Here is a 13845-nt window from a genome sequence, read left to right as displayed (position 1 = left end):
TGTGTGTGCAGTGTGTGTGTGTGTGTGTGTGTGTGTGTGTATACAGTGTGTGTGTGTGTGTGTGTACAGTGTGTGTGTGTGTGTGTGTGTGTGTGTATACAGTGTGTGTGTGTGTGTATACAGTGTGTGTGTGTGTGTGTGTGTGTGTGTGTGTGTGTGTATATAGTGTGTGTGTGTGTGTATAGTGTGTGTGTGTATAGTGTGTGTGTGGAGCAGTCAGATAAACATTGCATAAGAAGACTGCTAACAGGATATCGTGTGGCGGAGCATGGCAATACACATAGAAATGATCAGTATCAGTCAGATATCATCAATCGTTTACCGGATTAAAAGCCCAGTTTAGGGTGAGCTCTAGGAATATCAAGGGCTGATTTATTCTGCATGTTTATAAAAACAGAGGAAGCAAGCTTGCATATTGTTTTTGTTTGTCTTTGCAACATGTGCATATAAGGAATATACCCGGGCTGAGTCTGCTACTTCCGGGTCTCGGCGCTTGTTCTCCACTGATGACGCAGCCGGTGGCTCACAGGCCGCACTTCCTGATAGGTGGAGGGCGGGTTCCCAGTGAACAGCTGACTGAGTGGTCAGCTGACAGAGCGGTGTCAGCTGACTTTACAGCTGACACCTAGGCAGGGCCTTGCTGTGTGATTGGATGTGCGGAGTGCGACCGGCCACTGATTGGATGATGTATTGTATTTAAACCTACAGAGTGCTCCCAGTCATCACCCGTGATAAGCATAGCTGTGGCTAGTTGCTGGGTGTGCACTCTGATCATTATTTGACATTCTGGACTTTGACCTCGGATTGTATTTGACTACGCTGTTGTGATTAACCTCTGCTTAAGTCCTGGATAACCCTTTGCTTGCTGCCTGGACCGACCTCTGCTAGTTACTGGACATCCCTTGCTTGCTGCCTGGACCGACCTCTGCTAATTTACTGGACACCCTTTGCTTGCTGCCTGGAGCGACCTCTGCTAAGTTACTGGACATCCCGTGCTTTCTGCCTGGACTGACCTCTGCTAAGTTACTGGACATCCCTTGCTTGCTGCCTGGACCGACCTCTGCTAAGTTACTGGACACCCCTTGCTTGCTGCCTGGACCGACCTCTGCTAGTTACTAGACATCCCTTGCTTGCTGCCTGGACCGACCTCTGCTAATTTACTGGACACCCTTTGCTTGCTGCCTGGAGCGACCTCTGCTAAGTTACTGGACATCCCGTGCTTTCTGCCTGGACTGACCTCTGCTAAGTTACTGGACATCCCTTGCTTACCGCCTGCACCAATCTCTGCTAGTTACTGGACATCCCTTGCTTGCCGCCTGGACCGACCTCTGCTAAGTTACTGGACATTCCTTGCTTACCGCCTGGACCGAACTTGGACTGTTACTGGATATTCTCTGTATGCCACTTGCTCTGGACGATAAGTATAAAGTCTAATCTCCTTATCAGTCAGCTAACAGTGTGCATATAGTCTCGCATAACTTGTCATATATCATCTGGGATTTCTGTTATCTGTTCACATAATCTTGCATGCAGACTCAAGGGAACTGTGTCATACTTGCATCAATTATCATCTGTTGCTGTACTGCATGCAAGTCTGCTGGAACTGTTTCATAACTCTGATCAAATTGCTATTGCTGTTGAATAGTTTTGCATAATGATTATTATACCTGGATTACTTTATCTGAACTGTGTATGTGATACTGTTGAACTGTGTTACTAGCCTCAGTAGTGGCTCCTGGTGGTATATCTGCCCTCTGCGTCAGCTTGTATGCCTTACTTGCCTAAGTCCTAATTAGGGCCAGGCAGGGATAGCTAGGCGAAGATCAAGACCTATAGCCTGAGACATACACGCTGACTCCTAAGATTATATCACCAAGCCTTACAGCGCAAAAGTGCAGTTTGCCTTTCTGTACTCCTCTCTATAGATGGCTCTCCCATGATAAGTACAGTACATACAGCACATGCAGTACACAGAGACGGGCAATAGGCACCTCACCTGTGCTGGGATAGATCCTTCATTCTTCAGGACGAGCGGCAGCTGTTGGCTCTGACCAATCAGGAGCCTCTGGAATAGCAGGACAGGGTTCCCATGCTTGTTGCGCAGAACGGGCCGTAAGATGGAGACACGAGGAAGGTTTCCTTCACCACAGATGTCAATAGTCAAGTTTCGGGACTTAGAAAGAGCACTAGAGGAGGAAAAGGAAAAAAGAAATAAACGGGGAAAAAAATGACAAGGATAGATAGTCAGAGCGGTTCTGTATTAAAACCTCACAAATCCTTTACAATGGATAAATACACATTTGTTTTATTATTATTATATTTTATTTTTAGAGCATCAACATATTACACAGCAATAATTTAATGTGCAATACATGTCAGGTGCAGAAGACAAACCTGCCTATACAGTATAACACACACAAACCATGACACAGGAAGTATCCGCAGATGAGTTCGTTAACTGCGAGCTCTAAAGCCAGTAGAAAAGATCTCTGGTCTCCCAGAATGCTCTGGTTGTGAGAATTCTGCATAATTAACAGCCTAGGCTACGCCTCAGTTGAAAGGTGTGACTACATATCAACATGCAGCAATATATAGCTAGAGAAAGTGTTTTAGATGCTTAAGCCAGGCTAAATAGTGTAAAAGTTTGTATCCTGAATAATGTACTGTATTCCACTATGTGTCAGTGAGGGGGCGCTCACATCCACGGTTCACTATTAATTAAGGCACTTTTGTATTGACCCGAGGAAGGGCCAACACCCGTGAAATGCGTTGTCTTGAATTCCTTTGTTGTTTGTCGTTAAAGGAGGTAAAATCCATTTACTCCTAACATATATGAACTTAGTACTAGACATATAGGGAGCCTCCCACAGTGTTTTTGGATGCTATGTCACTACAGGGCCTCTTTAACATGGCCATTGTAATGTGCTGTATACCTTGGCATTCCATCCACAGCTGCATCGAAGACACACTGGAACATCTGCATGCTCTGCGGAGTGAAGGACACGCTGACAAAGCTGTGACTGTGACTTGGGATCATCATCCTGGATGGCTGGATGTCAAAGATGTCATTTATCCGAGCTGTGGACTGCAGAGAGAGAAGTGTCCGGATCATCAGTAGCTCACTGTATACCGAGAGCCGGTTCATTTGATTCAATACAAAAAGAACCGCCTCATTGATGAGCCGGTTACTATACCTTAGGATGCGTCCTGTGCGCACGTATAGCACCAGCTCCCTCGATCTCTCCCCACCTGCCTGCACCTGTCACCCTCACCTAGGGTGGCACCCATGGGTGCACTAGAGTTGGACCGAACGGTTCGCCTGCGAACGGTTCCATGCAAACTTCAGTGGTTCGCGTTCGGGTCCCGCAGGCGAACTTTTGCGGAAGTTCGGTTCGCCCCATAATGCACCATGAGGGTCAACTTTGACCCTCTACATCACAGTCAGCAGGCCCAGTGTAGCCAATTAGGCTGCACTAGCCCCTGGAGCCACTCCCCCCCTAATAAAAGGCAGGCAGCGGCGGCCATTCCGCTCACTCGTGTGCCTACGTTAGTGAGAGTAGGGCGAGCTGCTGCAGACTGTCTCTCATAGGGAAAGATTAGTTAGGCTTAGCTTGTTCCTGGCTGCATACCTGTTCTGTTGCATACCTGTACTGTGAACCCACCACTGCATACCTGTTCAGTGAACCCACCACTGCATACCTGTTCAGTGAACCTGCCACTGCATACCTGTTCTGTGAACCCACCACTGCATACCTGTACTGTGAACCCACCACTGCATACCTGTTCAGTGAACCCACAACTGCATACCTGTTCGGTGAACCCACCACTGCATACCTGTTCTGTGAACCCACCACTGCATACCTGTTCTGTGAACCCACCACTGCATACCTGTTCTGTGAACCCACCACTGCATACCTGTTCAGTGAACCTGCCACTGCATACCTGTTCTGTGAACCTGCCACTGCATACCTGTTCTGTGAACCCACCACTGCATACCTGTACTGTGAACCCACCACTGCATACCTGTTCAGTGAACCCACCACTGCATACCTGTTCAGTGAACCCGCCACTGCATACCTGTTCTGTGAACCCACCACTGCATACCTGTACTGTGAACCCACCACTGCATACCTGTTCAGTGAACCCACCACTGCATACCTGTTCAGTGAACCCACCACTGCATACCTGTTCAGTGAACCTGCCACTGCATACCTGTTCAGTGAACCCACCACTGCATACCTGTTCAGTGAACCTGCCACTGCATACCTGTTCTGTGAACCCACCACTGCATACCTGTACTGTGAACCCACCACTGCATACCTGTTCAGTGAACCCACCACTGCATACCTGTTCAGTGAACCCACCACTGCATACCTGTTCTGTGAACCCACCACTGCATACCTGTTCTGTGAACCCACCACTGCATACCTGTTCAGTGAACCTGCCACTGCATACCTGTTCTGTGAACCCACCACTGCATACCTGTACTGTGAACCCACCACTGCATACCTGTTCAGTGAACCCACCACTGCATACCTGTTCTGTGAACCCACCACTGCATACCTGTTCAGTGAACCCGCCACTGCATACCTGTTCTGTGAACCCACCACTGCATACCTGTACTGTTCAGTGAACCCGCCACTGCATACCTGTTCTGTTCAGTGAACCTGCCACTGCATACCTGTTCTGTTCAGTGAACCCGCCACTGTATACCTGTACTGTGAACCCACCACTGCATACCTGTTCAGTGAACCCACCACTGCATACCTGTTCTGTGAACCCACCACTGCATACCTGTTCAGTGAACCCGCCACTGCATACCTGTTCTGTGAACCCACCACTGCATACCTGTACTGTTCAGTGAACCCGCCACTGCATACCTGTTCTGTTCAGTGAACCCACCACTGCATACCTGTACTGTTCAGTGAACCTGCCACTGTATACCTGTTCTGTTCAGTGAACCCGCCACTGCATACCTGTTCTGTTCAGTGAACCTGCCACTGCATACCTGTTCTGTTCAGTGAACCCGCCACTGTATACCTGTTCTGTTCAGTGAACCCGCCACTGTATACCTGTTCTGTTCAGTGAACCCGCCACTGTATACCTGTTCTGTTCAGTGAACCTGCCACTGCATACCTGTTCTGTTCAGTGAACCCGCCACTGTATACCTGTTCTGTTCAGTGAACCTGCCACTGCATACCTGTTCTGTTCAGTGAATCCACCACTGCATACCTGTTCTGTGAACCCGCCACTGCATACCTGTTCTGTTCAGTGAACCTGCCACTGCATACCTGTTCTGTTCAGTGAACCTGCCACTGCATACCTGTTCTGTTCAGTGAACCCACCACTGCATACCTGTTGTGTTCAGTGAACCTGCCACTGTATACCTGTTCTGTTCAGTGAACCCACCACTGCATACCTGTTCTGTTCAGTGAACCTGCCACTGTATACCTGTTCTGTGAACCCACCACTGCATACCTGTTCTGTGAACCCACCACTGCATACCTGTTCAGTGAACCTGCCACTGCATACCTGTTCTGTGAACCCACCACTGCATACCTGTTCTGTGAACCCACCACTGCATACCTGTTCAGTGAACCTGCCACTGCATACCTGTTCTGTGAACCTGCCACTGCATACCTGTTCTGTGAACCCGCCACTGCATACCTGTACTGTGAACCCACCACTGCATACCTGTTCAGTGAACCCACCACTGCATACCTGTTCTGTGAACCCACCACTGCATACCTGTTCTGTGAACCCGCCACTGCATACCTGTTCTGTGAACCCACCACTGCATACCTGTACTGTTCAGTGAACCCGCCACTGCATACCTGTTCTGTTCAGTGAACCTGCCACTGCATACCTGTTCTGTTCAGTGAACCCACCACTGTATACCTGTTCTGTTCAGTGAACCCACCACTGCATACCTGTACTGTGAACCCACCACTGCATACCTGTTCAGTGAACCCACCACTGCATACCTGTTCTGTGAACCCACCACTGCATACCTGTTCAGTGAACCCGCCACTGCATACCTGTTCTGTGAACCCACCACTGCATACCTGTACTGTTCAGTGAACCCGCCACTGCATACCTGTTCTGTTCAGTGAACCCACCGCTGCATACCTGTACTGTTCAGTGAACCTGCCACTGTATACCTGTTCTGTTCAGTGAACCCGCCACTGCATACCTGTTCTGTTCAGTGAACCTGCCACTGCATACCTGTTCTGTTCAGTGAACCCGCCACTGTATACCTGTTCTGTTCAGTGAACCCGCCACTGTATACCTGTTCTGTTCAGTGAACCCGCCACTGTATACCTGTTCTGTTCAGTGAACCTGCCACTGCATACCTGTTCTGTTCAGTGAACCCGCCACTGTATACCTGTTCTGTTCAGTGAACTTGCCACTGCATACCTGTTCTGTTCAGTGAATCCACCACTGCATACCTGTTCTGTGAACCCGCCACTGCATACCTGTTCTGTTCAGTGAACCTGCCACTGCATACCTGTTCTGTTCAGTGAACCTGCCACTGCATACCTGTTCTGTTCAGTGAACCCACCACTGCATACCTGTTCTGTTCAGTGAACCTGCCACTGTATACCTGTACTGTTCAGTGAACCTGCCACTGTATACCTGTTCTGTTCAGTGAACCCGCCACTGCATACCTGTTCTGTTCAGTGAACCCACCACTGCATACCTGTTCTGTTCAGTGAACCCACCACTGTATACCTGTTCCAGGCTAGGTGAGGGTGACAGGTGAGGTGGTGGGGAGGACAGCGGGAGCCGGTGCCATGCATCCATACGCAGGACGCATTGTAAGGTATAGTACTGCTAATTGCTGTGGGAGATCTGCAATCAAGGTAATTGAAGATCGCAAGATAAGAGTATACTGTTATTCGTTGGATCATTTCCGAGGATATATTGGCGTGGGAACATTTTTTTAAAGGTACAGGTAAGTATTTGTGGTTAATTAAGATTATTAAAATACTTTTCTTGTGGTTGTGTTATTATTTCATTTAACCCTTTGTGGAAATGGGTAAGGGGTACAAAGTAGCCCTATACTCATTTCTCCTGGGAGGGGGGCAGGCATCTGGGTTCCCCTTCTTAAAGGGGACTCCCAGATGCCACCATCAATCCCCCCCCCCCAGGGAGTCTTAGCCCCACCTCCTCCTGGGGTTCCGGAGGTGGGGAAGAGCCCCTTGTCCATGGATTGGACAAGGGCTCCAGGAAAGGGGGGGAAGGGGAAGGCTTGGCTGCCCCTCCCTCCCCGGAGCCCCCCATACCATGGACTATGTGGGCTGGTATAGCTCAGGGTGCGAAGCCCCAGTCGGCCGGGGCTCCGCATTCTGGCTATCCCAGCCTGCATGGAAAACAAGGGGTTACAGAGGCCTGGGGGGCAGGACCCTACGTCATTTTTTTTCAAAAAATTTCCCACACTCAGAACATAAAACAAAAATTAAAAAATAAATAAATAAATAAAATGTTCTAACTTTTTTTTTTAAATATTGTTTCCCAGTATCTTTTTAACATATCCTGCAAATTTGGTGTTGCTAGGATTTAAGGGGACTTTGCTATTAACTGCTAAAGTCGGCGGGAATTGTTTCCCGCAGAAATGTCATTACGCGATTTAAATGGATACTTTTTTCCTTTGAACTTTAAAAATCGATTTTCTCAAGAAGTATAAGGTCTTTTTGAAAAAAATGTTTTTCTTCTTGTTCCCACTGTTCTTCTTAACATTCCCTACACATTTGGTGTCTCTGGCATTTAAAGGGGCTTTGCTATTAACCGCTAAAGTCGGCGGGCGTTTATTTTTCCCACGGTCAGAAGGAGAATATTCAAAATTGATTTTCTCAAAAACTAGAAGGTCTTTTTGAAACAATTTTCTTCTTAACATTCCCTGCAAATTTGGTGCTTTTAGCTTTTAAGGGGGCTGTGCTATTAAACGTTAAAGTCGGCGGGCAGACATTTTCCAAACGGCAGCAAAGCAGGGGTTAAAACGATAAATAACATTTAGGCAGGACAAAAAAAAAAACAAGTTTTAAAACGATAAATTTCGTTCAAAAGGTCGGCACCATTTTTTAACATTTAAAACTATAAATACTGTTTTATAATGTAAGTCAATGGGGCGCCGTTTTTATCTTTCGGCGCTGGGCGCCATTTTTAACTGATCCGCTCTAGAGAAAATACACCACTGCCTGCGTATGTATTAGGGGTGCAGCTAGGCCCAGGTGAACCAATAGGCTGCAGCTTGAGGCCTCACCCACAGCAGGAGCCTCCCATGCTGTCAGGGCTGCCCTGTCTGTGATATATACATTTTTTTAGATCGATTTTCTGAAAAACTACAAGGTCAGGGGCGTAACAATAGACCCTGCAAGGGATGCAGCCGCAGGGGGGCCCATAGGCCACAGGGGGCCCCGTTCTGAGAAACTGACAACGGTAGACACGATACAATTTTCTATTAGATTTACCTCCAAGATCATTTTTTTCCAACATGCCCGATCTTAATTTTAAATGATTTTCCGATCAATCTCCATAGACGTGAACAGAAATCGATTGGAAAATTGATCGAAATGAAGATTGGACATGTTGGAAAAAATCAATCTGGCAGGTAAATCTAACGGAAAACTGTATCGTGTTTACCTAGCATAAGGGCGAGGAAAGCAGAAGCTTTCTGCTCTCTGCACAATTGTTTTAATGACTGCATCTGCTCAGCCACTGATAAGGAATCATACAAAGATTTGTAGACAGCCACTATTCAGTGTGCAGGGGGAGGGGGCCCCATCCTAAGTTTTGCGGGGGTGGCGGGGGGGGGGGGGGGCAGTGGTTTCTAGTTACGCCCCTGTACACGGTCTCTTTGAAAAATTATTTTTTGACTAGTTCCCATTTTCGAGCCATTTGTATCGGCTGGTTGTTTGTAAGTCGGGGCTACCTGTATATTCTGTAAAGCACGCCTGACTTGAGAGGGTTATGGAGGCTGCCATATTTAGTTCCTTTTTAACAATGCAAATTGTATGGCTGTCCAGCTGATCCTCTGCCTCTAAGACCCCGAACAAGCATGCAGATAAGTCGTATGGCCACCTTAATGTCCGCTTAAAGTGTACCAGAGATGTTAAAACGAAAGATTTGATACTTACCCGGGGCTTCCTCCCGCCCCATAAGCACAAGTGAGTCCCTCGCCATTCTCCTGCGGTCTGCTGTTCAGCCGCGATCAGCCCCGGTAACTGGCTAAGTGGCGTCAGTCAGGGTCTTCTGCGCATGTGAAAACCTCCCGCGCATGGCAGAAGACCCCGACTGACGCGACTTAGCCATTTACCGGAGCTGATAGCAGCAGAACGGAGGCACGTGGGAGGACTGCGAGGGACCAGCTTATGCTGCTGCAGGAAGCCGCAGGTGAGTATCAAATCTTTCGTTTTTAACATCTCTGGTTTCCTTTAAAGCAACGGCTCTCGACATTGCTAAAATCTATGGAAAACATCAATTTAACTTGCTAACCTTGTTTTTGTGCATAGAAACACGCAGCACTCTACAGCGATACTAACAGAATTTAAGATTGGGTGTATCAGACGTGGAATTTGAACATATCATTTCATCTGAGAAACCATTAGATGTGTAAGGGGGTCTATACCTTACTAGACATGGGCCTAACACTCAGAGACACAGAAACCATTAGATGTGTAAGGGGGTCTATACCTTACTAGACATGGGCCTAACACTCAGAGACACAGAAACCATTAGATGTGTAAGGGGGTCTATACCTTACTAGACATGGGCCTGACACTCAGAGACACAGAAACCATTAGATGTGTAAGGGGGTCTATACCTTACTAGACATGGGCCTGACACTCAGAGACACAGAAACCATTAGACGTGTAAGGGGGTCTATACCTTACTAGACATGGGCCTAACACTCAGAGACACAGAAACCATTGGATGTGTAAGGGGGTCTATACCTTACTAGACATGGGCCTGACACTCAGAGACACAGAAACCATTGGATGTGTAAGGGGGTCTATACCTTACTAGACATGGGCCTGACACTCAGAGCCACAGAAACCATTAGATGTGTAAGGGGGTCTATACCTTACTAGACATGGGCCTGACACTCAGAGACACAGAAACCATTAGATTTGTAAGGGGGTCTATACCTTACTAGACATGGGCCTGACACTCAGAGACACAGAAACCATTAGATTTGTAAGGGGGTCTATACCTTACTAGACATGGGCCTGACACTCAGAGACACAGAAACCATTAGATGTGTAAGGGGGTCTATACCTTACTAGACACAGAAACCATTAGATGTGTAAGGGGGTCTATACCTTACTAGACATGGGCCTGACACTCAGAGCCACATCACAGGGCACTTTTCCAGGATTGATGATTTTAAAGCGAGCGCAGGAAGTCTGCCCCACGATGACGTTCCAGAATATGAAGCGGTTCTCGTCTTTCAGGTATATTCCTCCGGATGGCAGTGGTGGCAGACACTGCAGGACCCGCGCATCTCTGATGATACGATGCTCCTCAAATATGCTGGCGATGTCATCGGCTATAAATCCTGCAAGCACAGAAGAGGTCACATGCTGGACTCTGAGCACTGACAATCAGGTATCACTGGTGAGGGGGGGGGGGGGGGGGGGGGATGATATAGTGTATTGGACCAATCATTTGTCTTTCTTCCCATCACATACCTCATTTAAGTTACAGAATGCTTCTCCTGAGTACAGTGATACTTTTTCAATTTAAACTGTCCCTCTAATGTTACATAACATACATAACAGGAACAATGGGAAATACAGTATGGCAGAAGCTTCGATTAGCCGGCCTTGGAGATTTATGACCAGTGAGGCCACATTGGGTGCCACAGATGCAATTAATGGAAACCTGAAGTGATAATAAACTAACAAGACACAGCTGTAACTTCTGTCCTAATCTCTGGAATTCCATACACTTATTCTGATTTATAAGGTTAAAAACCCCAAAGTAAAGCTTTGGCTGCCTCAGGTGAAGATTAATGTTTATTCAGCTCTCAGTAGCCGATCAGTATGGGAGATGATGCTGTCTGGTTACCATGGCAGCAGCAAAAGTGGGTGTGGCTACACGGCAGTTGGACTGGATGCAGACTTATTTTTAGAAAGGAAACAGATCATAGCTAAATGTTTACAGAAACAGAACTCCTCCATAACCCAAAATGAACCATTATGCAAAAAAAAATAAAGTATAGAATAGCTTGACACAGTCAAAAAGACTTGGGACCTATAATACTCTACCAGTATACTGCCCTGCTCACACTGCACCTGTATGAAGAATATATGGCAGATCCTCTGCATCCTGCGACCTATCCAAAGGCTCAGGCTGGGGCCACACTTGTTGAAAAGAACGTGCAATTTCATGCAATGCGGAATCGTGCAATTTCATGCAATGCATAATCGTACAATTTCATGCAATGCATAATCGTGCAATTTCATGCAATGCATAATCGTGCAATTTCATGCAATGCGGAATCGTACAATTTCATGCAATGCGGAATCGTGCAATTTCATGCAATGCGGAATCGTACAATTTCATGCAATGCGGAATCGTGCAATTTCATGCAATGCGGAATCGTGCAATTTCATGCAATGCGGAATCGTGCAATTTCATGCAATGCGGAATCGTGCAATTTCATGCAATGCATAATCGTGCAATTTCATGCAATGCATAATCGTGCAATTTCATGCAATGCATAATCGTGCAATTTCATGCAATGCGGAATCGTACAATTGCATGCAATGCGGAATCGTGCAATTTCATGCAATGCGGAATCGTACAATTTCATGCAATGCGGAATCGTGCAATTTCATGCAATGCGGAATCGTGCAATTTCATGCAATGCGGAATCGTGCAATTTCATGCAATGCGGAATCGTGCAATTTCATGCAATGCATAATCGTGCAATTTCATGCAATGCATAATCGTGCAATTTCATGCAATGCGGAATCGTACAATTTCATGCAATGCGGAATCGTGCAATTTCATGCAATGCGGAATCGTACAATTTCATGCAATGCATAATCGTGCAATTTCATGCAATGCGGAATCGTGCAATTTCATGCAATGTGCAATTGAGCACAATGCTTTTTAATGTCACTTTTGTAACAGTAAAGATGAAAACCAGCAGAAACTTTTTTTTTTCATATTTAATACATTTCTCCTAAATCTGACAGTGAACACTAAAAGTGACAGTTAATATGGAGTTTCATCCCACTTCAATGAACAGAATATACCTAGGTACATTGGGGTGTATGCAATAAACTGTGTGTGTGTGTAAAGTGTTTTTTTTAAATTTTGCAGTATTATGCAAGAAAATCCTTCAAGACTTTCTGCAGAGGACCAGGAGCCCGAGACTGGCCCCGCCTATAAGTACCACAAATCTACAAACTTATAAGCGTCCCATTCAGTCACATCTACTCAATGTCAGGTCAACAGAGGTCATTTATATGTATAGCATGAAGTCTACGGACAGCTCCAGAGACAGGTTAATGACAAGTTACAGATTACCCAGCAAGCTCATGGTGAACCAGAACTCCTCTGAGTTTGCTGGGTAACTTGTAACTCTGGGTGTTTCAAGTCGTACCCCGTAGAGCCTCATTAATCCATGCCATGCACTGATGAGGATCAATCAGTCCGGAACAGTCTGCATGCATGTTGGATTATTATGGCTCTGTACAAATAACAAGCTGACACATCATTGCATTCCAGCGGATCTGGAGGTGTGGCTAGCTATCAGGCACAACAAGGGATGATTTGCATATTTAGCAGTAATGCATTCTGGGAGACATCAGGCTCACTCCAACCTGAATAGTCACAAATACCTTCAGTTTTAAGAAGGCAAAACGTCTGTTTTTCATCAATGACAAGTGATAGATGTGCCCAGTGTAGCTGGCATTACCTGGGACGCAGGCTAAGTGATAGATGTGCCCAGTGTAGCTGGCATTACCTGGGACGCAGGCTTCAGTCACCAGTCTGAACGGGATGCCGCTTGGGTGGTCATCTGGGTTTCGGTCAGATACATCTACAGCCAGGAACTCCTCGCTCTTCCCCAGCTGGTCGGCGAGACACTCCACACTGATGACCTGCTGACCTCCAGGAGGAATATTCCCAAAGCCAGGAGACACGGTGAACATTCCCAGCACAAGGCGTGCCTGAAACATGGACAGCAGGCCAACGATAAGACCACCAGGATGTGCACAACGAGCCTCTCATTCATATTACACAGCATCAGGTATAGCGCCAATGAGACCTGCAGAACTTCCTACACAGGAAAACCCTAGTAAGACGCACCACTGCCTCGGATAAACCGCTATGAGCCTAGAGGTGGCCAGATATCTAGAGAATCTGCAAATTTTATGGTCGATTGACCCAATCCACGCTGAAAATCTCGATCGCATGTGATGGATTGGGTGGTCGGCAACCCCCCCCCCCCCCCCGAGTGTAAAATGTTCCCCCGTGCCCACATGTAGTGTTTTGAAATCTCACCTCTCCACCGGTGTGACTCCTGGCCTCCTCTGCCATCACCGCCATGTCCACCTTACCACTAGTGCCTGTACAACAAGGACCTGCGCATGAGTGACATAAGCCTGGTGCCACAAGTCACAGGCACTCATGGTAAAGGGGGGAGACTGCCGAATACTGGGGGAACATCTGGCTATCTATACTGGGGAGGAGGCTGCCTAATACGGGGGCACATCTGGCTATCTATACTGGGGAGGAGGCTGCCTAATACTGGGGGCACATCTGGCTATCTATATTGGGGAGGAGGCTGCCTAATAACGGGGGCACATCTGGCTATCTATATTGGGGAGG

At 47.1% G+C, this 13845-nt stretch overlaps 1 protein-coding gene across 2 annotated transcripts in view; it reads right to left on the bottom strand.

Annotated features, from left to right (window-relative positions):
- HYDIN (HYDIN axonemal central pair apparatus protein) overlaps window positions 1-13845 on the bottom strand; it is a 606889-nt gene that overhangs the window by 147445 nt on the left and 445599 nt on the right. For both annotated transcript variants that reach the window (XM_068260328.1, XM_068260329.1), the window contains 4 exons: window positions 12980-13184; window positions 10323-10558; window positions 2934-3085; window positions 1997-2186 (listed from right to left, as the gene is read on the bottom strand). In XM_068260328.1, the coding sequence (XP_068116429.1) occupies window positions 1997-2186; window positions 2934-3085; window positions 10323-10558; window positions 12980-13184 (783 nt within the window). The remainder of the gene's footprint in view (window positions 1-1996; window positions 2187-2933; window positions 3086-10322; window positions 10559-12979; window positions 13185-13845) is intronic.

This window comes from Hyperolius riggenbachi, chromosome 11 (genome assembly GCF_040937935.1).
Source record: "Hyperolius riggenbachi isolate aHypRig1 chromosome 11, aHypRig1.pri, whole genome shotgun sequence".
NCBI classification, from domain to species: Eukaryota; Metazoa; Chordata; class Amphibia; order Anura; family Hyperoliidae; genus Hyperolius; species Hyperolius riggenbachi.
Note: the sequence above shows the minus strand (reverse complement) of the source record. Positions and strands in the feature narration are given on the sequence as shown.